Here is a 27,871-nt window from a genome sequence, read left to right on the forward strand (position 1 = left end):
TCTAAATTCCAGATAACAAATCCTATGAACTTGAAACCAAAAAGCGAAATTTGTATCAGAACCCTCAACCAGAAATATTTTATTTGATTCTGAATTTTTGGTTTTCAATATGATTTTTTTCAATTATGTATTCGTAATTGAACTTGTAAATTTAAACAACATTTTGAATGATGAAATCATTTCACATATTTCAACTTTGCATAAAAATTAAGGATAAAAATTTCAGATCCAAATTTTAAAAATGGTTTGAAATTTTTATATTTTCTTTTCATATTCAGGAATTATGAGTTTCGAATCTTGAAAATTAATCATATTTTAAATTGAAATGCATCACCAAGGTTCGAAGCAGGATTCTATACCAAAGATGATGCAAACTGAAAATCAATAACAATAAACTGGATACTTACTAGATTTTTTTCCGCAAGTATCCGGGCAGGGAAAACCTACGTGGAAAAACTGTTTTTATTTAATTGAAATACATCAGCCGATTCAGAATTATATTTGAGGTTTCCAAAAAATTGTTTATGTTTATTTTGGCAAAATTTGTTAAAAAAAAATATTTGGACTCAAGATACATAATTCTTATGACTCAATTGAAATTTTCGTTTGATTTTGCAAATAGAGAGAGAAATTTTGGTCAAAATCCAGACAATCTAGTAAGCTTAGTCTAACTTTATTGGGATTCAACAAGTGAGAAATTTTTTGAAAAACTGATTTAGAATTGTGGTCCTGGAATGAGATTTTGAGGTTTTGGAGTCGAGATAATTACACTATTGTTACTCATGAATCATTTAAGTTGTTCATAAAAATTTGATTGGAAATTTAAAATTTTATGTTCAGCCAAAAAAATTTCTCTTGGCATTTTTGGGCTTTCATGGGGGGGGTTCAACCCCCAAAACCCCCCTCGTTGTTCAGCAATAAAATTCCTTTAAAAAATTTATAAATTGGCACCAAACCATTAGCAGACCCAGTTGCACAAAAGATATAAAATCTAGGTTGATTTTTCAGAATAAAATATTCAATTTTCCCATACAATCCTCAAAATTTTAAAAATTTACTAATGTAAATATTACTTAAAATTTCTGCAAAAAAATCATGGATGAGTATTAAACGAAAAAAAAAAGTGTTTGAGACCCCTGTGTTTAAAAAATTCAAAAAATGACCCCAAATCGGCTCAGTCTAGTGTCCCTCATTAAATTGCATCACTTTGCAAACGCTGTTGAAAATATCCTATTGCGTATTTTGCTTTAAAATTTTCTGAAAGTGTATTTTTTACAATGTTTTTCTTTATTTTTCGTTAGTTTTAAAAGTTGGAAAAATAGAGTCCATCAAAGACAAACGATGAAAATATATTTTGCGTAAATTTCAGGAAAATCTCAATTCTTTCAACGGGATGTTGGAAAACAGTTTGCAGTTGAGCTGCAACCATTGAAGAAAATATATTTTTTTTTGATTTTACATTACTAAGCAGTTCTGAGAAGCAAATGAAGAAGGTTTGAGGTCCGGTTAATTTTTCTGTTTCAGGTTAGGACCCACAAGCGTGTGAATACAGTTTTCGGAATCTCTATATTACGATCAGGAAATTTTGGATCAACATCATACACATTTGTGACCAAAACCTTTTCCAATGTTTTTTGCATTGAGGGCATTGTGGCTGATATTTCATTAAGCTAATGAAAAAATAATACAAAATTATCATTTTTACAGCATTCAGTACGTGTAACTTGTGTTTAAGAGTGATTTTAGCAATGTTCTAGATGACAAACACAATTTGCAAATAACACGATTTACATTTTTCTTTCCATCTGCAAAACTACTGGACCCATTTTCATCATACCATTTTGGAATCATCTGAACACTAGAAAGACCGCACCAGTCAAAATGACTGGTTTGAAACTTTGTTTGTTGAATATCTTTTAAATACTTCGGTCTAAAAATTCGCAAAAATTCGACTTTCCATGAATTTTGAATCTCTATAAAGCTGCGTATTTTTGATTTCACTAGCTCTTTTAATAAGCGAAATAAATTTCACCATGTACACTGGGACCGTGGCCAGTCAAAATGACTGGTAAAATTCACAACCCTATAACTCAAATAAGCTATAATTCTTTCGCTTTCTTTTAGTTATATTCGCAATCTTCATTCAGAACAATGATCCCCAGTTGATTTATGGTGGGCAAAAGTGTGTCATTTGTTATAAAATTATTGATTTTCGAAGCGAAGCCATGAAGATTTGTAGAAAAAGTTCTCGGATTGACCGCTGTGTGGCGTTTCAGGCCTTTGACTTCCAATTTATTAGTCTATTTTGTTGCCCAACTATATCAAAGCTTTCTGTCAAAATTTGGCAAAAAATTTTCGAATTTTTTGAAAGTTATGTTAGATTTAATTCACGCCCTTCGAGAAATTTGAGTAATTTTAGGTTATAAATATCTTTTATTCTAAACTAGTATGAGTAAAATAGTTATGAACTTTGTATTCGTTTATTCATATTTGAAGACATACGTTTTGAAACTGAAGAATTTAAATGATATTTCAACATGGGTGCACGGAATGGCTACAAATTCGCCGCAGTAAATTAAATAAAGTGAAATAGTTCTCAACTTGCCCAGAATACAGATGATAGGTATTTGAAATGCAATATTAATCAATTGAAAAACTTTTTAGGAAAAACAAATCAATATATGAATTTAACAATGTTGTCTATTTTTTTTTGTTTTCACAGTTTTTCGTCGCACGACATAACTTGATGCACATAATTCCTAAAATTCACTCGGTCAATGCCAACCGTTCTCCAATTTCTTTGATGTTGCTTTAATTACTATCTTATCAGATAAATATACGATTGGAAATAACTGTATTATATTAAGAAATAAGTCGATATATAATTTCAAGATATGATTGAAACTTTTTTTTCAAAAATGGATAAAACGGAACTATAAATAAATATTGTTGATTTAAAATTCATGTTGAGACATTTTTTAGAGTTTGGTATAGTTTTTAGTAATCCGACTCACGAATTCAACCGTTCTCCAATTTCTCTTCTTTTTTTCTATAAGAAGATAAATTTACCATGAGCAGTGTTCCGAAAATCATTCATTTTCAATGAATGTTTCTGATTGCACTTCGCAACTGAACGAAAAGCGGTCGGGTTTTGTTATTGATTGCTACTGGACCTATCCGATCTTCGATCGTTCTATTCATCGCTAAAATACAGATCACCTCGCACGATGCTTGCTGTCAAGACTGTGCAGCACCATCATCAAATATCTCACCAATGCGCAATGCATACGGCGAATCATGTTGGTCTTCGATCAGGAGTGAATGGTTCAGGCAGTGAGTGAATGATACACGAATCCGATCAGTAGCGAATGTTGTTTGATTTTAAGCATAGCAAAATATTTTTTTTTATAACGTTTTTTAATATCAGTATGAACAAAATTAAATTTCAGTGGTGTTTGTGAGGGAAAAATGTTCACTTCCGCCGTGTTTTAAATTTTATCAAGTTCTCTTATTAAATTGTTCCAAATTGTGATCCGTTACGTTAAAATGACTGAGAATCTATGGTGTCCCGCACAACTGTTTGATTTTTCTCGTCCTGCGAAAAAAAAATTTTGAATTACAAATGAGTAAGGCAGATACTGAGTGAGCGACATTCAGAATGGATCAGTTTGTATCTGACTCATCTCCGATAGACGAAGGTTGCAAAACCGATGATTCTGAATGATGCGACTCGGTTTGCATAGCTGATAGGAGCGCTGATCGAGATTGCATACCAGCCAGGCGAAGCAGTTGCGAGAGGCGATATCCCATTATACAATCAGAATGTTTCCAACAAGAAACGCATCCTGAGTGTTTGTTTTGATTGATTTTCGGAACACTGACCATGGGTGCACGATTTCACTGCCATTCATCGAAAATCAACTTTTCTGCATGATAAAGGTAAAGAATAACGGAATTTATAGATGAGAAAGAAAATTTGTGTTTTTGACCGAACAGATAAATTTAAAGTTTCCTAGAGGACCAAAATAGTTTCGTTTTTGAATCCTTATTTCCTGCTTACCATTCGAGGGTGTACAGAGATGAAAAATTGAAATTTTCAACAAAAACATGTTTAATTATGAAATCATGTTTTATATGGAATATTTTCTTATCTGGTCATGGACAACAATATGGTTCTGATCATAGACAAATCGCATTTTTTTTTTTAATTTTCCTTATACTTCGTTTGAACTTCCGTTGTGTTATTTTATATCTCCTTAAGACGAAAGATTACCAACCAACGATGACGTTTATGTGAAATCCACATTTTACAAGCCGAAAAAAACTGACCACAATACAAATGCAAAGTTCGGTAATTTCTTCGGTAAAAAATGAACGAAAATCGGTAAATCGATTCTTCATTTACCGATGTTCGTTTATTTTTTACCGAAAAAAATTACCTAACAGTTTAACGATTTACACATGTTAGGATTTCGGTATAAAAATTACCGAGCTCGGTAATTTTCTCCGTACTACAAGACCAGTGGTCGGCAACCTTATAAGTCGAAAGAGCCAAAACCATCAAATTTTCAAATTTTTAGAGTTTGAAAGAGCCTCATTAAAGATTTATTGTTTTTGTTTTTAATTTGAAAAAAAAAAATAAATAAATGATCAATTAACATAAGTTTTACAAAAATAACGTTTGGATAATGTTAGAGTAAATTATTTGATTAAGTCGCGAATAATGGTTAAAAGACTGTAATCGAAACAAAAAAAAATTGAATATATTAACTCAAGCAAAATATGTATACCGTCTTCGGCAAAGAAAAGCTTATTAAAAAAACAAAATAAAAGGAAATAAATTTTATTAAAATTATCATGCGTTTTAATGACATTTCCCCAGTTTTATCTAATCCTTTAAAAAAATAAGTATGAGACTAAATTCAACTGCAATTTATGTAGCCGAATTTTAATCTTCTAAACTTTGCTCCCTCGAAAACTAATCTCAGTTCAGAATTCTGCCAAAGTTTTTCAAAAAACTTTCTATTTCAGTGATACAAATCCAGTTCTGATTATCAAGTTTTGAGTAAGAATCAACTCATTTCGGAGGTTCTGATTAGATATTTCCAAAATCATATAGGTATATATTTCTGTTGTCATATTAAGGATCCTGTATCAAGTATAGGTTTCTACATTTTCGGTTTGAATCAGCGTTAGAAATTGGACATGAAAAGCTCAAAAGCTTAAAACTTGATTTTGCTTTTTTAAAAATTCGAATCATGGTTTTATTAAATCATAGGCATGTTCATTATTCAGATAACAAATTTCGAATATGAAAAAATGAAAATAGAATTCATCATGAGTTTATATCTAAAGTTCAGATTACAAAATCTTAAACTTAATTTTTATGCAGAATTTAAGCTTCAAAACAGCGAACTATAGATGAACAATCAGAATAAGATCTTTTAATGTTCATATTTCAATTCAGTTTCACAAGTTGGGTTTAAAATAAATCATTGAATTGATGAATCCAGATTCAAACCCAAAAAAATCAGAATTTAAATTCTAGATTCATGATTGAGGGCTCTGAAATAAATTTCAATGCATGGCTCATATTGAAAATTCTGATCTAGAATTTGGAATCAGAAATCGTTTTGAATTTCGGAAATATTTTCAAAATTCAAATTTCGAAGGCAGATGAAAAATTTAAGATTTAGAATTAATATTTAAAATTCAGATTCAGATTCAGCTCGTAAATAAGTTTGACAACCAAGATTAAATATCATAATGTCTATTCCTTTGTGGAATTCAAAAAGCAAAAGATCGGAGACATATAATTTTCTTGTTAACTCAGTAACAAAATTTCAAATGTTTAATTGGAGTTAGATAATTCACACAATTCAGCTGAAAATTACACATTTAAAGTAGAATTTGAAGTTAATTTGCAAGTGTTTTTTCAATAGAAAAAAATATTTTAAAAGAAGAGTATCGAAAGATGTGAATTACGGAAGTGATTCAAAAAAAGATTTGCTTTCAAAGAAAAATAGTGTTTTAAATTTGAATGGAGTTCCATATTTTCATGGTGTATGAGCTATTATGAGGTATATATTATAATTATTATTATTGTTTTTTATTAAAACGAATAGGATAGGATTGAGGTGGCTCTTCCCATATTTTTATGTCGTTACGCGCCAAAGTTGTAAATATTTTTCGAAATGGTTGATTTTTTCAAATACGGTTTTGAACATTTTAACTGAACATTTTTCAAAGAGGGCAAAAAAATAGCTGCAAGTGCTTCAAATATAATGCTTGATGAGGTAACGTTGTTTGAAAACAAAGCAGAGGCTGTTAAGAACTACTTTTTCGTAAAAAATAAAATTTAATTTTCCTGTAAGCAACAGCTCAACTATTATGTTCGATTGATCAAAAAATATTCAAGCGTTTTGGTAATAAATCATTTGATTTTAAATTTTTTTGATTTAAAACAACATTCATTCTTTGCATTTGCAAATTGAATCTTGATCTCTATGCTGATGCTTAGCAAACAGTGAATAGCAAAAAATTGTAACATTTCCACTTGTTCCTACAACGGATGCAATCTTAAAACCTTTCCTTCAGGACTTATGAAAAATATGTATTCAAAAAATATTTAACATATGATAGTGAGCTAAAGAGCCACAGCTTTACATGAAAAGAGCCGCATGCGGCTCGCGAGCCGCAGGTTGCCGACTTATGTACTAGACAAAAGCTTTCGATGCCTGTCATTGGTTTATCTTTATAGACTGAATTACCATATTTTAAACACCTTATCAGGCTGCTAAATATTTACTCTATTTCTCTAGTTTTAAAACATTATTAAGATAATACGTTTTCGAAAATGTAATTTTGTTCGGCCATAGGCGGTGTCCAGCCATAGAAAATTGTCCCTATATTTTTCAAGACTATAATATGTATGCATCTTCCTTCACTAGTGTAATTTGAATTAACTGTTTAAAAAAAATATCAAGGAAATGAAAACAAAATTTAACGTATTATAATAAATTTTTTCACGAACATATTCGATTGATCCAAATATTACAGCGCTATTATTCAACATCAAGTTACTTAATCCAATAAAATTGATAAACCGAATACCTACTGTTTCAAGACAAATTAAAATTTATTCTACAAAATATCGCACAATGATCTATGGATAAAAAAATGGATTAATCATTCAGCCATATGCTTATTATAAGACAGAAATGTTTTCTAGAACTTCGAATACAGAACTATTCGCAGTTCTTTAATGTCCTACGCAATACATGCTTCGAACCGCACATATCAAGAAAATACTTTGGGGAAACCACATGATACTGAAACCAGTATTTTAGCATACTTTTTTGTCTCGCCAAATCATAACCGATAGGGTACTATCCCTGTTCGTAGGTAAAAAAACGTCGCGTGGGTGGGTGTGTCGATTCAAACGGCAGCGAACACCACGCGACCAGAAAAAAAAAACCAAACTGGAACCGTCAAACAACGTCAATGACCAAACGCAGTTTGATTTGCTAATGGATGGACGCCTGTAGAAGACGCTGGTTACTCATCGCCAATCAATGTTATATTGGGAACGATTTCCCATCAAACAACTTTTTTTCACATTGCATAATGGGTAACTGTTATTTATATTATTGTTTGAAAAAACGGAAAGACTTGAAAACATGTTAGTTTACATTCTGGTTTTGCCATATATACCTACTAAACCCTTTAAGAGAAATTCGGCAAAAAAGCTTATGAATTTTTATTTGGCCGATTTGGTACCTACTCTTTTCAAATCCATAGTGCAGTTCGCTAGTCGTTAGAGTTAGTAGTAATCACATGTGTCCTATACCTTTCAATGTAGAGGTCTTCCTTAAACTACTAGTAGTAAACTGAGAAGAAAACCCGAACAAAGCGTCTGAACGCACTCCGATGAGTGTTCTCGGGTTCGGTTCGGTTAATCCGAGAACGACATTCCACCAGCATCGGCGGTTCCCTTTCGATGTTTTTTGCGATTCGACGTTCAGTCTCGTGATACGCGACGCCTAGTAAACAATTTAAATTCGGAAACTCGTTCGCAGTTCGCCGTAACCTTGAAAGAAATTGTCTGGAGTGTGATAAAACAAATTGTGCCAAATTAGTGAGCTCATCTAGGGTCAAAAGTTATCAGTTTAAGGGTGAAACGTGTCCAGTTTGACGGTTGACAAGTCCATAAAACAGCAGTGTCTTCCAAAGCAAAACAAACCCACAGAGTAAACAAATCATTTTTGATTTCGACTCACGACGAGCAGGAGACGTGAACCTGTTTATAAATAGCATATTGGGGAAAACCATTCGTGAAATTCGCTAATTTTCGTGGAAAGCTTAAATTAAAGAACAGTCGGTCTTCGTCGGTATCGCTTGGCGGACGTTCCGGTTATCGATTCGAATCGGTCGAGATCAAAGTAAAGTGCGGTTTCGAACACACGGGCTGGTGACGCATCGCGACGTCGAACATCTGGTATCCACGAGTTACTGATAAGGGCGACAACTAGGTAGTAAGTGTAATTTATCAAATGTCGTCAACTCGAGTACCTCTCAAGTGTAAATCTGATTTGATTTGAGCATACTGGTTTCGTTCTTGTTGACTTACAAGACGAAGATATTGACAGAGTGCAGTTGTAACGCAAGATCGGTTGAGGAAGGTCATTTCGCACCGCGTGTCTCGTCGCGTGTTTTGTCGTCGTCGTCGTTCGTCAGTCGCCGTCGTCGGTACGCAAAATAGTCGAAGGCCTTCACGTTTCCATTTACGGACTTATTTGTGAAAACACTTATCCACCCGAGTAGCCAACATGTCCTATTTTAACGAAAACTACAACTATCCTCGCAACTGGCATGCCAACGGCTTCGGATGGGTCAATCCGGCAGCCTTGAGCCAACCGGCTTATCCTGCCTCAGTACAGATGCCAACGCCGGAATCTTCCGGCTACTCCAGCTGGAATCCCACCATCTCCGGGCAATCCCTATCCTACGGATTTGCCCCGGGAGTGATTCAGCCACCTTCATCTCCCTGGGGACCACAGACAAACGCACCAAGTCTCCCCTACCCGACAATGGGTTTTACCGGGGGAATGCCCGTTCCCGGAGGTGACACTGGAATGCCTCCGCTTGCCATGATGCCCATGCCGGGAGGATCTTCCTACGGAGGCGGTGGCGATGGAGAAGATGCTGCCCAGACCCAGGAAATACCCTTCCAATCGGTGTCGATACCGATTGCGGAGGGGATGTTTAGCAGTGTGAGTACCCAAACACTTCCTAATGAATGTTGTTAACCGGTTTTAACACTCTGCCTGGTGACAACCGCTTTTAAATACCAAGCTCAAGCGGACAATACTGTGTTGATAATTTGTGATATACATTTTCGGATGACTAATGGACCGTTAGGTTTGCATACAGATTATCAATTTATAGGCCGGTCTGGGAAACGGGATGAAACTTTTTGATTTACCTTTTGATAAATAATTGTACTTGAGAGTGCTGCAAGCTTTGTATGAAAATTTAAAATTTCAAATTTGTAAGGGAATACAAATTTTTTCATTATTAAAACCACTAGAGATGAACTGAAGGTAAAAAAAATTAAACATTGAATTTTAAATATCTCTTGGTTCTCGCAGAACACGAATAAATTCAACCCGCTCATTTTCACCATCTTTCATTTCTTCTAACTTTCTACCCATCTATAAAATGTCATTATCTTAAGATGTGCCTTCTAGAAAGGGCATCACTTTTCACCGATAAAACCGAAGACAGTATGGAGTTTTTGAATAAAGAAAATAAAAATTAAAATATATTATTCAACGATATTATTTCTCCCATAAAAACCATTAAATTTAACTTGCTTTCTAAAAATTAAAAAATGTAACGATTCTCTACTAAGTCGCAAATAATTTTAAGAATATAAAAATACAATACCAACTGTTTGAATACCGTCAGTATAGTGTCAGGCTACTAAAGTTTAGTTCATTTAGAAATGGGTAATTTTCATTTGGTGTGCTTTGCTACCCCTTCTAAAAATCGATAAATTGTGTAAACAGAATTTCACTATGAATAAATGTTCGATATCTTTACAATGAGAACTTTCACATCGAATTATTATCGGAATACAAAGAAGATTAGATTCTCTAAAATAATTTTGTAGAACTTGATCTGAAGTTGTTTTTCAATAATGGTTTTAAATTTGATATTAAGAGCTCGTTTATATTTTCCTTTCTCCCCTGCAGTATGGGGAGGGTCCTCAAACTGCCAAAACAATATTTTTCGTAACCAAATATCATCACTTTTCCCATATGGCTTCATTTGCTTTTTGAGTTTTCAAACTATACATACTTTCCTTCTTCCTGTTTATCATCTAACAGAAGTAACGGTCTTGAACCTTAAACAAAATCCTTTGAGGTAAAATATGGGTTCTTTGGCCTGAAAAGTTAAAAAAAACTATGCCATAAAACCTACCCCTTTCCTGTCCCTGTACTGTATGGATTCTTTCCTTAAAAAAAAGAAACATTTCTCGTACTCGATAACGTTGGAAAAGTTCACTGAAAGGTGAAACGGTATTTTTGATTTCTTATATTTTCTTCTGTAAAAATTTGTTAAATATATTTGAATAGCTCTTGAATTTATCAAAACAAACGTATGACACCTTTCTTCACTTTGCTATTCAGTTAGGGAAACCAAATCATCTTAGAAATATTTTTTGTATTTAAATACTCTTCCAAATTTATTTCCATCTGCTAGATTAGCACTCGAGTTACTAAAAAAAAATGTATGGGAGCTCCCCTTCCCCCTTCCTATCGAATCAGTGAAAGGTGGAGGAAGCCTTAAAAATCGTAGGAAAAAAAATCTATCCAAATACCAGCTGCTATTTTATTTGAATAATAAGTTCTCGAGTGATCCAAAAATATTGTATGGAAACCTCCCTCCTCTTTCCCCTCTTCAAGTTCATGATGAGGTGTACAACCGAAACTTAACCAACCGACTAACGAATTAGAAAATAAATAAAGTTTTTCCAATAAGAAAAACACGATGGTTTTAGTTTAAGTAGTCAGAAGGTAAGAGACCCGCTCTTACCGTTCAGCGGCTATTTATTCTTATCGTGAACCGTTTGTTTATTCACGATAAATATTTGATTTCAAAACATTCTTCTTATTAACTCAATTGTACACTACACATGAGAGGGGGGGGTCTCGAAACACACAAAAAAAAATTCTCGTACTCGAATATACTTCCATGATAAATTTGATTTTATTGTTCGATTAGTTCTCGAGTAATGCATAAAAAAGAGATCCCCTCCCCCTTCTTATCCTCCGGTGGAAGAACAGAAGGGTCTCAAACATAGTAGGAACTTGACTCGTAGCCTTATACCTTTCTATGTGAAATTTGGATTCATTTGGATAATTAGTTATCAAATAATGCATTAAATCGTATGGAAGACCCCCACTTTGTATATCCCAAATCGAAGAGAGGGGAGATACAAAGAGAGAAACCTTTCTCGTACCCAAATAACCCCCCATGTCAAATTTGATTCCATTTGCTTGATTAGTTCTAGAATTTTTGCAAAAAAAATGTATGGGAAGCCCCTCCCCCTTTTCTATTTCCACACTGGAAAGAGGGAGGAGTTTAAAACCATCTTTAAAATATGCCGCCTACCCATATACCCTCGCATGCCAAATTTGGTTCCGTTTGCTTGATTAGTTCTCGAATTGCGCGAAATATTTTATGGAAGCCCCCCTCCTAACTTCCTATTTTCCCATTGGAAGGAGGGAGGGGCACCGAACCATTTCAGAAACATTTCTCGTACTCTCGTAATTCTCTTTGAAATGTTTATTCTTGATAAAAGGAATGCATAAGATGCATAAGCTACTGCAAGGTCCAATTGGTGGTTGCATATACATAGTGAGAAGTTTTTCTAAGAGTGAGTGAAGGTAAAAAACGAAAATGTGCATGCTTAAACCACAGCCTAAAAGACAGGACACTCTGAAGAAAATCGTGTCAATTTTTCGCATAGCAATTATTAAACAGCCATCTGTTGCCGAACTTGCCGAACAACCGATTTCGATAAGAGAAATGATCATGGTTACCTTTGACAATTTGGCGTTTTGTTTTGAAGTGTAAACAACTTTTTTATCATGTTCAGAAGAGTATATTGTAGCAGCTCTACCTGGTGGTGTCATTGCCTAGCTCAGAAGCCGTTTTGCGGAGAGTGAAAAAAGAGTGTTCTTTCTGTTTGTCTGTGCTTAAACGATCGCCTTGTCGCACGCAACGTTGGATAGAGATTTCTGGGGAGAGATTTTCATTGATGAGGAGCATGGAGGTTGATATAGACATTATTTTATCAAGAAGGGAAACCAAACCCGGGTGGCATTTCACGCACAACATTCAACAAATAACATTTATTGACCCTGTCGAAAGCACGTTCAAAATCAAAAGAGAGCTTCGGCGGCAGACTAATTCAACTATTCGATCCTTAATCGCGACAAGCACTTCAAAAATACTCCTCTTCTAAATAAGCATTTTTGATTCAACAGTTTGTTTTCCTCCATGATTTTTCCCAAAGCCCGAGCTAAAAAAGGTAGTTACCCAAAAACAACCGTAGAGTATTTCCTGAGACAGATTGTGGTAGGGTACCTTTTTGTTTTGGTTTTGAAAAATGTAAACACCAACCGGTCGCCGTTTTGATCTTTGATGATAAGTGCTGTTCAATGCTTTCGTTTGAAATCTGCTTTAATTAAACTCATTAACATAACTTCATGTCTTAATTTGTTATGAATTTACAATTTATTAAATAAAGAATTTATATTCTCCTAACCAAGGTGCGCTTGCAAAACCACTACAATAGCATTGGAAATTTTATTTCGTTACAATCTGGTCATTTAACATGCGTAATGTTGTTGTTATGTTTAACCTACCACGATATGCAGAGAAAATGTAAACATGAGAAATCAGCTGTTCGTTTGACGTGTGGGGAAATGCCTTAATCTCTATGTAAAAAAAAAACACGAGGCATCGAATGGTTTACACCGATTTCTGATCAAATGACTCTAAACGTCCCATTTTGTCCGATTTTCCCTATTTTTTTAGGTGTAAAGGTATAATTCCGATTGTAGGAATCTGCCTGGCTACTTAAAAGTCATATAAACCATACTTTTTTGTAAAAATGTCGGCTGAATATATTGGTGTACTCCAATTTTTGTTTTTACTACGACAAGTGGCTCATTTCTTTCCGAGAAAACGTGAGGGGCAATGCATATGCTAGAACGATTTATAACAAAACCATTTCAGGTCATAATCTTGAAGTGAAAGAAATAGAAGGCGATGGTAATTGTTTATTGCGAGCGATACTGGATCAGCTATTGAAGGGCGAGTATCACCGCGTTGATGGAAAGTTAATTCAAATTTGCAGAAATCTTGTTGCGGAATATTTACATTGCAATAGAGAAAGATTCGAGCCATTTTTAGTAGAGAGCTTAGAAGAAGGTTTTGAGGCATTTTTACAGTACGTGCGTAGGGATGGGACATGGTTAGGTCACGAAACAATGGTGGTAATTTCAGAAATTTTTAATAAGACGATAGCAGTGTATCAAGATAATGAGGAAGTAATTTATGTGGGCGATTACAGTAGGACCCAGGAGGTTATTCGTTTGCTATATACAGGAAACTTAGTCAACAACCATTACGATAGTATAATAAGAGTGTCAGGGGAAATAGTAGAAAACAGTGTTAACATTAACGAAGATTGCGCAGTCGAAAAGTCAGAAAAGCTATTGCAACAACAAGTAGTACAGGTAGGTAGTAAAATCTGTATTGAAGAAAGTAAGGAAATTGAGATAGAGTTTAGTGGTAATCAGGAGAACCAGAATGTTATTCGTATAGGGGCTCTGAATGTACGTGGTTGTAGTAAGCAAAACAAAAGGGAAGAGATTGATCAGGTTTTGAGGGCACACAAGATAGATATAGCCGCACTACAGGAAGTGAATACAGCAGGAGAAAAAATAGAAACCAATAATTACACTTGGAGAATTGCAAAACAAACTCAGAATAAGTCGAGAGGGTTAGCGTTTTTGGTTAGAAAGGGCTCAGAGGTTAAGCCAAGAGAAATAAAAGTTATTGACTATGGAGCAATCTGTGGTGAGTTCGAGATCGATGGCAGGGTGATAATGATAGTTAACGTACATGGGCCTAACAATAAACCACAGAGGTTTTTAGCTAAAATAGGAACAATAGCAGATATGATAAGATTCAGGGGCAGGATGATATTGGTGGGGGACTGGAACGCACAAATAGGATCGGATGAGATAGAAAAAGAAGAAAAGCACTACATAGGGGACAGATTAGGATTCAAATCAAACAACGACAATGGAGAGGCATTCAAAATATTTTTGCAGTTACACAGGTTAAAGAACATTTCTTCGACGATAGGTATAGATGTAACAGAAACTTGGAGAAATAAAAACAAATGCAGTCAAATAGACCACGTCTTGAAACCGGTTGAAAGTGACTTAAGAATTAGATGCATCAAAGGATATTGGACTAGATTAGAGACGGACCACAAACTTTTAGTGACAATTGTAAGAAATAGTAATGGAAAAGCACTCAAAAAGAAAGAAGATACTAAGAAAAGAATTTTAGAACCATCTGCGCTGAAGTACGACTCAGTCAGGGAAATATACCATAGAGAGTTAAAGCGGCGAGAGAGGATAGTAGATATTAATTCAAAAGATTTAGATAAAGTTTTTGAGGAAGTGACCGGAAGAATTAAGGAAGCAGCAAAGGAGACGCTAAAATCAGCAAAACCTCCTTTAACACCAAAAAGAAAGAGGGCTCTAGCAAAGCTTAACCAGGCAACAAGATTAGCAAATAAGTTCTCAGATGTACCTTTTTATAAATTAAGAGCTAGAGAAAGGAAAACTGAATTTTTGTTAGCAGTTAGGGCTCATGAAGAAAAATCAATCACCAAATTTTTCAAGGAAATTAATGACTTTGATGTAGGTGTTAGGGTGAGGAAAACTTATGCTTTTCTGAAAAGGTTCAAAAAGAAGAAAAGTCAGAAGAAAATTGATATTCCCTTAAAAACTTGGAATGATATTTTAAAAACTGGAGAAAATGGGGCAGCGATACAGATTTTAGAAGAAGAGGATACCTGTCCGCTAACCGAGCCACCAAGCAGAGAGGAAATGGAGGTAATATTGAAGAGTCAGTGTAACGGAAAGTCAGCAGGCAGTGATGGAATGAGAATGGAATTAATCAAGTATGTAGATCAGGAAACTTTAGATGACCTAATGTGTATATGGGATAGGATATGGAGGGAAAACAGACTGCCGTCAGAAATGATGAAATCAATTCAGATACCCATACCAAAGATTAGACAGCCAAAAACAGCCAATGATTACCGCAGAATAAGCTTATGTAATGTAATTTATAAGCCGTACGCAAAATGGCTCAAAAAACGGTTGGCTCAGTTTATACAGGAGATAGACCTAGGACAAGCAGCGTTTTTAGAAGGAAGATCAACAGAAGACAATATATTTCTAGCTCGTAGAACAATGGAGGAGTACTGGAATAGTGGTAGACCATTATGGATGACTGCATTGGACATTAGTAAGGCCTTTGACAATGTTAGGTTGAACGAGTTACAGAGAGTACTAAAAGAACTTCAAGTACCTTCCCATTTAACACACAGAGTTTTGACATGCATTAAAGACGAAAAAACGAGAATATTATGGCAGAATCAATGGTCAGAAGAAACATTTAGGAGAAAGGGTATCAAGCAAGGTTGTCCTCTATCACCGTTCCTGTTTATTCTAATTATGCAAAAAGTGCTACGCATGGTCGAGAATAGGGTTACCGAGTTAAAAACAATCAGGCGAGGGAATTTCGATATACCGTTCATACTTGCTTTTGCAGATGATTTGCTTGTTCTAGCAAACAATAAAGATCAGATAGCTAAAATCATGAAGGCACTAGAAGAGCAGCTGGAGGTAGTGGGCTTAGCAATCAATGTGGACAAAAGTCAAGTTCTTATAAGAGAGCCAGATGCTAGTATAACTCATTGTAGGGAAATAGAGATAAACGGAAGTACATATAAGGTTTGTAATTCAATTCGTTATCTAGGAGTTAATTTAACATCAAAGCTAGATAGGCCTGAGACCGTTAGACCAAGATGCCAGAATGCACTGAAAGCAGCCAAAGTGATAGTAGATTTTTGTAAAACCTACAAACCTTCAGGAGAGTTAGGAAAATTGATGTATAATTCAGTTATAGCTCCTTCAATGCTTTATGGAACCAAGGTGGCAACGCTTACGAAAAGAAACAGGTTGCAATTGGCAAGGTTCGAGAAGCAAATTTTGTTGGAGATTTTGAGTAATTGCAGGATTAAACAAGGAGACAAGTTTAATATCAGGAAAATTTTGAGGGGCAAAACCATTAACAGAAGGGTTAGATCAGGTAGGTTAAAGTACTTTGGTCACATTTTACGGAGAGAAAGTGATCATCCGCTTAAATTAGCTAAAGATTTGAAGTTCGAAAATAAGAAGAAAGGTAGGCCGAGTTTCACGTACAATACAGGAATAGAACAGGACATGCGAAGGTATGATATAAGTCAAGATGTTTGGTTAGAGTTGGCAAAAGACAGGGATAAATTCGTGCAGAAAGTGGACCAGATATATAAGTTTAGCGATAGTGAAATCTCTGAAAGTACCCAATCAGATAGTGAGTGAGAAAAGTACAAAAAGATTAGGTAGTTGATCGATTCTCTCAAGACGCTCTAAAATGGGAATACATCGGGAAAAATTGCCACTTACCCTTTCGTCACTCTGCTTGTATCAAATTCTTGTTCAATGATTATAATAAAAACACAAAGAAGAAAAAAGAATCCATCATTTAAACACAAAACACATAATAATACTACACAAGAAAAGAAAACACGCTTCACACATAGAAACACACAGACACACATTTAGGTACTCCAACCCTATGAGAAGTAGTGTTGAATGATGATCGTTCGTGGCACGACTGTTAATGTGAACTCGAACGGCGTTATCGAAATGATACATCATTGTATCTTCGCAGGACTGTATCCTTTTAAAAAAAAAAAAAAAAAAAAAATACCGTAAAAAATTTCGTAATATAGTTTATATTATCTTCTTCCATAAACATTTTCATTATTTAATTATTATTTTATATGCAATTGTTTTTTTTACTATTTGATTACACCATTATATGCTCTTATTATTATATTTCATCCTTTACTGTATAACATTATTCCTTATGTTACAGATCCAATAATTATAATTTTTTAGAAGGAATGCATCTGGGGATAACCTGAAGAAACCATTACAAGCGGAGTGGGTTGCCAACCATTGTAGGTTTCTGAGGGTTGGATGCCTTTTTTCGACGAACCATCGGCCGTGGAAGCCCTAGAATTAATTCGAAGGCCGAGCCACACAGACATAGGCAGGACCTTGCTACCGATGGGGGAACCATACATACATACATACATACAAGTGGCTCATTTCTTTCCGTTTCAAATAAAGAAATTACAAAAAAAAGTTGCTCATTTTGCCTCATGAATGATCATCGTGTCGCTTTTCTGCACTGAAATGAATAGAAGCGGCTAAGTATTCCCGACTTCCCCTAGCTTTTTATAAATTTGTGCGTAAATTTTACAGTAACAATCCAGCAATTTACATACAAAATGCAAAAACCAAGTGATTTAATGAGGAAATTGAAGTTGAATCGAGTGGTGTAACGCTCAGCTTACGAAAATAGTCGCAATCACGCTGATTTCCTCTAAAATTGAGCAATTTTTTTTAAACATTAAAAAACAATATAACAAATAACAATGCATAAGAAAATGCACAAAAATATGTATACCGCTTAGCGTTAAGTTGACGAGAAGAGTCTCACTCACCCTGATTTTCTCTAAGCTCAAGCAGTTTCTTCGAAAAGAACATTGTAACAAACGAAAATGCAATTGAATAGATGCAAAAAAAACCTTGAATCATGTGGAAAGCTCATTGCTGAATCGAATGGAGAACACCGCTCAGGACTCAGTTGACGATGGAAGTCTCTATTTCCCCAATTTTCGCTAAGTTTATTCATAAACTCATACAGTATGTACCAAAATATCGCAGTACCAAATGAAGAGCAACAGAAAAGGTACAAAAACATTAAAACATGTGTAAAACTTAATGTTGAAGGATACCACTGATTTTCTGTTGATAAATGCAGAGAAGGCATCATAAAATGCACAGAAAAAATTGAACCATTTGAAAAACTATTTGTTTATGTACACAGCTAAACGTTCGATTGACGATAAAAGCCTAGATCGCCCCCTTTCCCTTAAATTTAAACGATATTTCGTTGAATTGATAATTGATATTTGTTTAAACATGATTGAGACACTTCTCGTCGATTCAACAGTAACTTTCAAACCATTCTCGTGTAATACACAAGGTTTTTTTTTTAAATATTTTAAAAACTTAGGGGAAATTAAGTCTTAGTGAAGAAATCGCTTGAAAATTTTGGAAGACTGTAGGTTTATAGCCTACGCACATTCTTCCAATCGATGGATTTTTTAGTGTTGTTGAGGGCTTGTGATATAGCTCAGTTGGCAAGTCTGTTGTCTCCTGAGCCGATGTCCGCGAGTTCGAGCTCAAGAGTAAACATCGAACACAGTTGTACCGGATAACTTTTTCAATAACGATCCGCCAACGTTGATGAAGTCGCGAATGCCATAAAGATGGTAAAACGACTATAATCGAAACAAAAAAAAAAGTGTTGTACAATATCTACTAGATTTAGTCATTTATATTTCCTTTAAAAGTAAGTATGGGCCTCTGTGTGTCATTGAAAGTAGTATAAATTGAAAGAAACCCTACGTAGGTGTATTCTCGTTTTCCCGTTCTTTGGAAAATACAAACATATACCTCCCCAAAGTGGGTGCAATGGAAAATCCAATCCAAGATTTCCACACTTTAAACTGCCCATTTCGTGCGGTATTTCCGACCTACTTTTAATTTTGCGCGCCCAAGCTTTTGTTGTCTCCACAACTGCTGACTCGCAAATCCTATGGAGCATCTGTTAAAGATGTCCAACGCTGAATGATTTGTGTTTATCTTTGGCGAGCAAGGGAAATCTCTGCGTGGGAAGCTCTCTAGGTGTTATGATCACGTTTGTATTTTTTTTTTATTTTGAGTCTTCCTGGATCACAAGTGCTTATCGCTGATTAGATTGAATTGAAAGATACGTTGAAGAGAAGTCCAAAGTAAAAATCAGAATAAAACGATTTGAATTAAATTTCTCTATTCCATCAGTTTCTCCACTAGCGGTCTCTTGTAGCGACTAGTTAAAACTCCGAGCAGGCATTCTATGTTTCAGTGCACTTGAAAGTGCATTCCATCACACAAACTTCGTATAATTTTGTGTGCTCCGAATGTTTTTATTTTGATCCACGACACTCATTCACAACAAGCGTCGATACGACGCAGCAGACGGTCATGCGCATCAGCGCCTCAACCATGCTTGTCCACGCGTATTGGTGGCGTATATGACATCGAAAGGCAACGAAGCACATGGCACGCAAACTTGTTAGGCTAGAAGCAGCAACAGAGGAACCCATCGAGGGTTTTTCTGTGAACGTGTACCAAACCGGCGGAGATTGTTGTTTTATTCCTGTGCACTCACAACAATCTCATCACCCGGGGGGTAAAATAATGTTTGAACCTGAAAGCGAACCAAGTGGCAACTTTTCTGTCATCCGACCAGTCAGTGACGAGTGAGTGGTGTTTGTGAGAGCTGCGTGTTTCCCGAGACGAAATTTTTATTGGTCCAAATTCGACCCCTTTTCGGGTGCTCGACCCCCTAGTTCGGTGAAATTTGGTTTGAAAAAGGTAAAATTTGGATACGAATTCTTGAAAAATTGGAACAGTGATTGTTTAAGAAAAACAGCAAAAGGTACGATGTTCAACTTCCAAATACCTAAGGGATTTAAGCAAATTCCTACAGTGTGAGATCGATCCGAGGGAGTGTCGATGTTCGATGATGAATAATTTTAGCAGATGCGGTTCTTATGAGGGCACTAGTGAAGTGACTGGTGTGTATATTTTAAAGTAGTGACGTAGCATTGCAGTGCAAAGCGTTCCCATGGAGGGACCACGGATAGATATTTTTCCCCCAAGAGATCTTTTCGACGCTATGACGAACCTTTTCCTATCTGTGCTGGAGCTGAAGATGATGTCACCTCAATCGCTAATGAATGAGTTGCTCAGAAGCGGATGAGGGAGAATCGTTATTTCTCGTAGTAACTTCCACACTATTGATTGCCGGTCAAGTGAATTTATGACCATCAACCTGCCCCATAATACCCGGTTATTAGTTCAATTGATGCGTATGAAAGTGTTTGGGCTTTAAACACTCGTTTTAAATCACACCGATAAGGGATTGTTTGTAAACAAATTTGACCCTGTCCGATTGTTGTTAACAGCTGTTGTTTGACAACCACCGTAGAAGCAAATCGTTTTCATATCATTTGATGATAAAGCCGAGACGTACTAACTTTATGAAATACGATAAACGCGTCTCTCTGGGTCACATTCGTAGGTATTACTCACTGATATTGAGAAGGTTCTTGCCGAATGTTATTTTTATTGCTGTGCCGACGGATGATCTAATGGGACCAGTTTCGTTCTTGTTCGCTACGAGTAATTCCTTTTTTTTTTTTGATAACTTCACGAAGGGAAATATTCATTATTTTCCTTGAAAATTAAAAAAAAATGATTACACTAAATTACACCGAATGCGAAAACATCGATTTTAGAACATAATTCAATTCTGATGGTAATCGCGAATAAAATATTGATACGCCCTTTCGACACGTTGTACCCCAATCGTGAAATTCGCAATGTGTATAGCGAGCGAATTTGTTCCAAGCAAAACAAGAAACGCTATTCGTATTTGTGATTTAAACGATTCAGCGGCTGCGGGAATATAATAAAATAACAGCTAAGTTAGAGTCTTCAAAAGCAATTCTTGCGGCCTCATACATTCCGAAATACGATTAAGAACTAAAACCAAAACCTCGAAATCTTATACCAAGTTCACAAATCTACTTCAGTTTTTCAAAAAAATTCTCACTTGTTGATAAAAATTGAGTCTCGCATATGAAATTTCAATAAGATAAGACTTAGCTTACAAGATTTCCCGTATGTTGCCCGATTTTGTTCATTTTATTAGCAAAATTGAACGAAAATTTGAATTGATTCATTAGAATTATAATTACGTATTTTGCGTCCAAATTGTTGAGCAAAATTCATCAAAATTTATATAAACGATTTTTTGGAAACTTAAACTATAAATTAAATTTTTTATTAATTTTGATTAATAAAAATCAGCGTTTTTAGTGTCTTCATGAGTTTTCATATTTTTATTAAAAAATTAGCTGACCCGGCAAACTTTGTTGAGCCTTTGAATTTTCACAAAAATAATGTTCATGTAAGTAGACGGTAATTCATTATTTATGTTCATGGTGCTGGATTGGTACCGTAAAATGGGGTGAAGTGAAACATTGTTATATGATTTTAATCGCTGTAATTTTTATGATTATAATTTTAAAGGCATGTTCGGCGGAATGGAAAACTAGAGAGAAGTTTATTTTATAGATATTTGAAAGGAAGGTGGATAGACAGGCATTAGTGCGCCAATAGAAGAAAGCTTGATAGGTGTGGAAATTTTAGGCTAGAAGGCATGTTGATGAAAAGCTCCCATAAATTGTCCCGCCTTTGCTCTACACTAGCTAACTATACATGAGAAACTCAGAAAGAGAATTCCCATACTTTCTCCTATTGGCGCACTAATGCCTGTCTATCCACCTTTCTTTCAAATTTCTATAAAATAAAATTCTCTCTAGTTTTTCATTCCGCCGAACATGCCATTAAAATTATAATCGAAATGAAACATTTTACGAATTGTTTTCGTAATATATTTGTCAAATTGTGCTTAGTGGACCATAACAAAAATCAATCAATGAAAATAAGTAGTTTGGATTTCTGTATACTCCCAAAATTGGATGAATATGTACAGAGACTTATTAATCGAGGAACACGTTCATTTCTGCTTCCATCATATTGAACGTGGATCAGTTGATTTTTTTTATTTTTTGTTTAAGGTACACCGGGGTAAATGTAGACGATGGCTTTTAAAACAATACTGTGAACTATTTTTTTCAAACTTTTAATGTAGAATGTTCAATTTACTTGTAATCTATCCAATAACTGCGAAAAAGATACGATTTCGACAATAGCGGATGATTACAGCGACTTTTTGGGGATTTTCTATTTTCAACTACGATGTCGAGTTGATAGGCATCTTTTTCAATTGCAAATTTCTCGTAAACTAGCTGGCTCTTGACGAAAAACTCTACATTGAAACAATCCTTACATTCGAAACAACCAGTTAGGGAAAGAAACGGCGGTTAAAAATTAAGAAAAAAGAGTTTATTTACAAAAAACTAAAATTTTGTCTCCAAACCCTTCCTGGGGTTAGTGTGGACGGCTTTAATCAAACTTGATGTTTACACATTTTTTCAATTTTCTTTCCTTCATCCAATACAATTTAGCCATATTTAGCATTCGGATCATGAAAAGTTGGGTTTGTTCTGGAATAAGTAAATATTTCCGATAAAATCGGATCTCTTGTGTTGCAACATAAATTACACACAATAATCATTGAAAGATGCCTTACTAATAGTATAATTAACTTTTTCCAAAATTTCGGACGGTTCGAGCCATAAAGTAACGTTTTCAACCAAGAAAACACAAATTTGTTGAAAATTTCCTGAAAAGTCAAAGGGAAAATCTACCGTCCACTCTTATCCCATAAAGTGGGGTAAATGAAGACACCAGCAGTTCATAACAATTTATGTGATAACTTTTCTCGCTTTGCTTCTATCAAGCTCATCTCTTTAGCGTTTGTAAACAATATGTTCTGCATCACATTGAACGTAATCTTATCAAAATTTATCCACTGCTGATTTTTTTTATGAGCTTTTAAAGTTGAGCTATACGAAAAACCGTCCACACTTACCCCGGTGTACCTTATTCCTTTTCTTTGTAATTACCTTTACTTATATTCGAAGAAATGTTTATTGTAGTGCCTACCTCCAGGGGCAAAAATTATCGTAATAATTAATTAGTTTGTATTTTTTGATTCCTAGCGAATATTTTCTGGGTTGAACTTACAATCATTTTTTAGTTTCACATCATTTTCTTTGTTTACAGGGAATCCCAGACACTGTTATGTCCATTTTCGATAAACCTCAAGAATGTTTTGCTGAAATGTGTTGCCACTTTAAACAGTTTTGGTCAATTGCTTTTCTCTTTTTCTCCAAAATCATTTTAAAAGTAAGGCTAGGGTCATTAAGAATCCGGGCAGTTACAAACGTGTGTATTTTAAAAACTATTCATTTGATCGAAAAAACTTTCTATGGAGGAAATGAAGGTGTTGATATGACATTTAATGTAAAAATATTTTAAAAAAATTATCAATAATTTCAAGAAATACTCTTACTTTTTCATAAAATCTCTTTGCACACTTTTTCAGTCATGTATCGATCTATTATTTTTACCACAGAAGCAAAACCTTTGCAAAATCATGACATTTTCACAAACTGAGTAGGCATCTCGAAGAATTTGATCACATTGCGTAAGAATCGATTGCACAGATTGCGATCTATTGAACTGCTCACTATTAGTTATTTACATGGTGTCTACTAGTCAGGCAACACTTTTTGCCTGCCGGAAATTGATTTTTTGCATTATTTAAGGGGGAGGTAGGGTCTAACACTTTCAAAAAATCGATTTTTTTATTTTTTTATTTTCTTATTGTAAACATTTCAAGAATGTTGTGTCAAATTTTCAAGTCAATTGATGCAAAACTGTAGAAGTTATAGGCCTTTATCTCATCCTATCTAATACTGCAAGAAAGCAAGAGCAGAAACTTCAAACGCGTTTTTCTCGAAAGCACATTTTTAAAGTCCGTGGACATCGCCATTTGAAAACTACTTATCCGATTCTTTTCAAATTTGGAACATATTTTCTACATATAAAATACCAGACCCCAACGTTTTTCTTTTTTGATTTTTTCTACTTTGGGGAGATTTTAGAGGTGAAAAATGGCGGATTTTTAAGTGAAAAAAAGTAGTTTTTACTTCAAACAGCCACAAAAATTTCATAAAAATATTATTAAGTTAAATAAAAACGTTGGGGTCCAGAAAAACATCTATTAAAAATATTTTGCTCTGATTTTTTGACTTCAGATGATTCTGTGCTGAGATACAGTGTCCACCGCAAATCCTGTTTTCTAAAAGGCATCTTCGAAAATGCTCCGTCACCGGCTCATTTGCAATATTTTTCTACGAAAAAAATACTAAATGTTCTTTTAATAATGCTTTGTATAATGCAAAAAATTTGAATACATTTGTTTGAACGATAGCTCTAGAAAAAAATCGTGAAAATGGTGTTTTTTTATACCCGTTATACCCTACCCCCCCCCCCCCCCCCCCCCCTTAAGGAGTCTGCGTTCAGTTATTCTCAATAACCATAGACTTTTTACCATATTTGAGATCAAGGGTTCTACTCTGATGCTTGGTTTGAACTTCGAATGGATCCTAGAGTGGCTCTTTATACTTCTTAACCATTTCGTCCAAAAAAAAATCAGAAAAAATCAATAATTCATGAGTTTTTAAGTCGACAATGAAGAATTTTCGAGGCGCAAAAGGCGCAAATTTGTGCAAAATTATTTTTACCATGTCTTTTTGCGTCGTAAATATCTCAAACACACGTTAACTCTGGCAAAAATAGACAAGCGCTAATCCTTTTTATAACCAACACAACGCTGCTAAAGTTTTACAAATACGATCTCTAGTAATGTAGCTATCACCGAAATTGAGTGTCCGGATACTAAATGATCATAGCTTCAAATATTTTTTTTACTTTTTTAGCAAATTTCCATATTACATTCTATTTCTTGTTATCTGTTACATAAAATGCATTTGATTATCTTCTTTAGTTTATTTGATCATCATTTCAATTTACATTTTTTCATATTTGTCAAAATGCGAATGCTTGAGTTTTTAAAAACCCTCAATTTATGTAGAAAATTATAATATTTTTTATTTATTCCTTTAAATCACTTTTTGAAATTAAAACAAACTTTTTTCTCAATTTTTTTATGTTTCTTGTATGATTTTCTCTCTTAGCTTTTGAATTTCTAAAGTAAAACGAATATGTTTAAACATTGTAAATAGAAATTTTGCGCAATGGTTTTTTTCAAATTTTTTTCTGAATTTTCTTGCTTTGTCTTATCAATCTTGTTTTAGGAATATGTAATTTAATTTTTCTTAACGTTGATGCTGAATTGAAAAATCAGAATCAAACTCAAAAGTTTTCTTTGCAAATTTAATGATTTTTTTTTCTTTATTTTCAACATTTGAGTGTAAACCAATGTTTATTAGTACAAGTTATCAATTTTCATTCTTCGCTCTGAAATTTTTTTAAATTTATTTTCCTTTATTGTTTCTTTTTTATCTTGGTTCATATTTTTCTTGGAACTAATTTTTTTTCCCAAGCATCTTATGTTGGAGTTTGTCAAATTTTGTACAGTCTATCGTTGATTATAATTTTCCTTCGGTAATATGACATTCTCTAATCTGACCGTAAAAATAATCCGGGCCGGGCAAATTTCAGGTTTTTTCAATCAAAATCCTAGCAATATCCGGGCGTTTGATTCTTAAATATCGTATTTTAAGCTTCCAGAAACCGATCATGATTATTTTGTTAAATTAGTGTTTTTTGTTCAATATTGCAAATTCGGGCTTTTTCTTGGCAATATCCGGGCAAATCTGAGAAATCTGGCAAGCTTTGGGTAGATCAACTTAAAAATGTTAAAGTTGCCTTGATTCTGAAGCAAAAATGACTATTTTCGGCAATATGGTCCTTTCCTGCTAATCAGGTTTTTTTTTTCGACCCATCACATTTAAGTATCCATTTTACTGGTGCCACGTGAAGAGTACAGTGCTAATAAAAATGGGTACCAAAACTTCCTACATAAAGATGAAGCCAAATTGGCTTATTAATATTAAAATTGAATGTCTTTGATCCGATTTCTGATTCGTAATTCAGTTTTTTTGTTATTGAAATTCAGTTTGTATCATCATTGGGAAAAAAAATCTGATTCGAATCTTGGGTTTACATTTGAGGTATTTTCCATATTCGAAACTCATCATTTCGGCATATGAAAAAAAAAATAAAATTACAACTATTATTACTTTTAACTTTAAACTTTTCATTCTTTTGCAGAATTGTAGCTTAAGAAAGTTTCATAATGGTGATCCAGAATTGAAAAATCCGACACAGTTTCATCATTCGCAATTTTTATTAATAAAACATTTCAAATAAATAACTGAAGAAAGGATTCATATTAAAAGGCAAACATTCAAAATTCAACTAAGAGATTTCTGGTGAAGGTTTTGTTACAAATTTCGGTTGTTGGTTCATAATTTAAAAAAAATTGTTTTATGAAACTTCTGATTTTATATGGAACTTAGGAATTCTGATTTTGAACTCAGGTTCAAAAAGCAGGATTCAGATCCGGAAATCAAATAAAAAAAATCAGAATCAGGTTCAGCTCGGAGTTGGGTTCTGTAATCAAGATAAACATATCAATGTGAGAATTTCATTAAGCATTCAAATTTCAGAAGAACGCAAGATGCAGATTGCAAAAGAAAGATAGAAATAAAAGACATACACCGTCTTAGCCGATTTATATTTTACAGACTGAATAAATTATTCAAAACTACTTAGTTATTCAAAAAGATAGTTTCTAACTAAAATTTTGTATTTTTATCGAGTTATGTATGTATGTATGTATGTAGTTGAACCCACCAGTGGCTGATAGGTCTTTCGACCCGAGTCGGTACGGGAAGTCTCGATCGCACATTCAAATATTGGTAATGCTTAACTCATCAACAATATTTGCAACACAACCAAAGGGTCCGTTACCACTGGCTTGGGACAGGTTTGACTCATCTTACTCCCTTCCAACTGTTCGAAACAAACTAGGAATCCTGAAAAAGTACCTGAGTAACCTACTCATGATTCCAAATTTGCCGAGATACTCCGGCTGGCTTGAACCCACAATCCATTGTATATCAGTTTTCCGTTTGTTTGATGCCCTGTCCTACCCCCCGCTGATCCCCTTCAATAGAGTTAAGCTATTTTGAATATATATAATCAATAAAAATTTACAGATTTTTTCCCATTTTTCACCATCTTACCTTGAAACCAACTGCTGTTTTTTTAATTGTTGTACATTGGAAAGAAAAATCAAAATGTAATAATGAAATTATTTAAATAATAATAACCTGAGCAAACAAAACAATAAAAATCTCAAAAATATTCTCATGATAAAAAGTTTTTTTAAATAAACTAATAAAATGGAGCCACCAAGTTTTGTAGTATCAGCTGAGTACACGGGTGAATTAAACCCGTTATACATTATCACTTATGGTCCTTCAAGATTAGTTCATGTATTGATCCTCATTTCAATTACTATTTCTCATCGTATTTTTTGGCAATATTCCAATCACCTTCCGCTTTCTACTATAGACTACCGATTATAGTCTGACACAATTTAAATATTTCGACAATGTATCATACATTCTGACACAACTTCATCGTGTCCATCTTAGATAACTGCATATTGCCTGCGATCTTATTTAAGACATTGAATATTCAATGTTTCGGTTCTTTCTAATGAGACTGTACCTTTACCGCACTACACTTTTTAT

At 34.3% G+C, this 27,871-nt stretch overlaps 1 protein-coding gene across 6 annotated transcripts in view; it reads left to right on the forward strand.

The window, feature by feature from the left end:
- The first annotated feature begins 8,019 nt into the window (after positions 1 to 8,019).
- Positions 8,020 to 27,871, forward strand: part of LOC129741971 (calpain-A-like) — a 120,956-nt gene continuing 101,104 nt past the window's right edge. For 2 of the 6 annotated variants that reach the window (XM_055733804.1, XM_055733807.1), the window contains exon 1: positions 8,020 to 9,272. In XM_055733804.1, the coding sequence (XP_055589779.1) occupies positions 8,829 to 9,272 (444 nt within the window). In that variant the 5' untranslated portion in view covers positions 8,020 to 8,828. Of the gene's footprint in view, positions 9,273 to 19,770; positions 19,920 to 27,871 lie in introns of those variants that run through there. The other 4 variants (XM_055733805.1, XM_055733812.1, XM_055733810.1 and 1 more) reach the window with 3 other exon arrangements.

Source organism: Uranotaenia lowii, chromosome 2, assembly GCF_029784155.1.
Source record: "Uranotaenia lowii strain MFRU-FL chromosome 2, ASM2978415v1, whole genome shotgun sequence".
Taxonomy (NCBI): Eukaryota; Metazoa; Arthropoda; class Insecta; order Diptera; family Culicidae; genus Uranotaenia; species Uranotaenia lowii.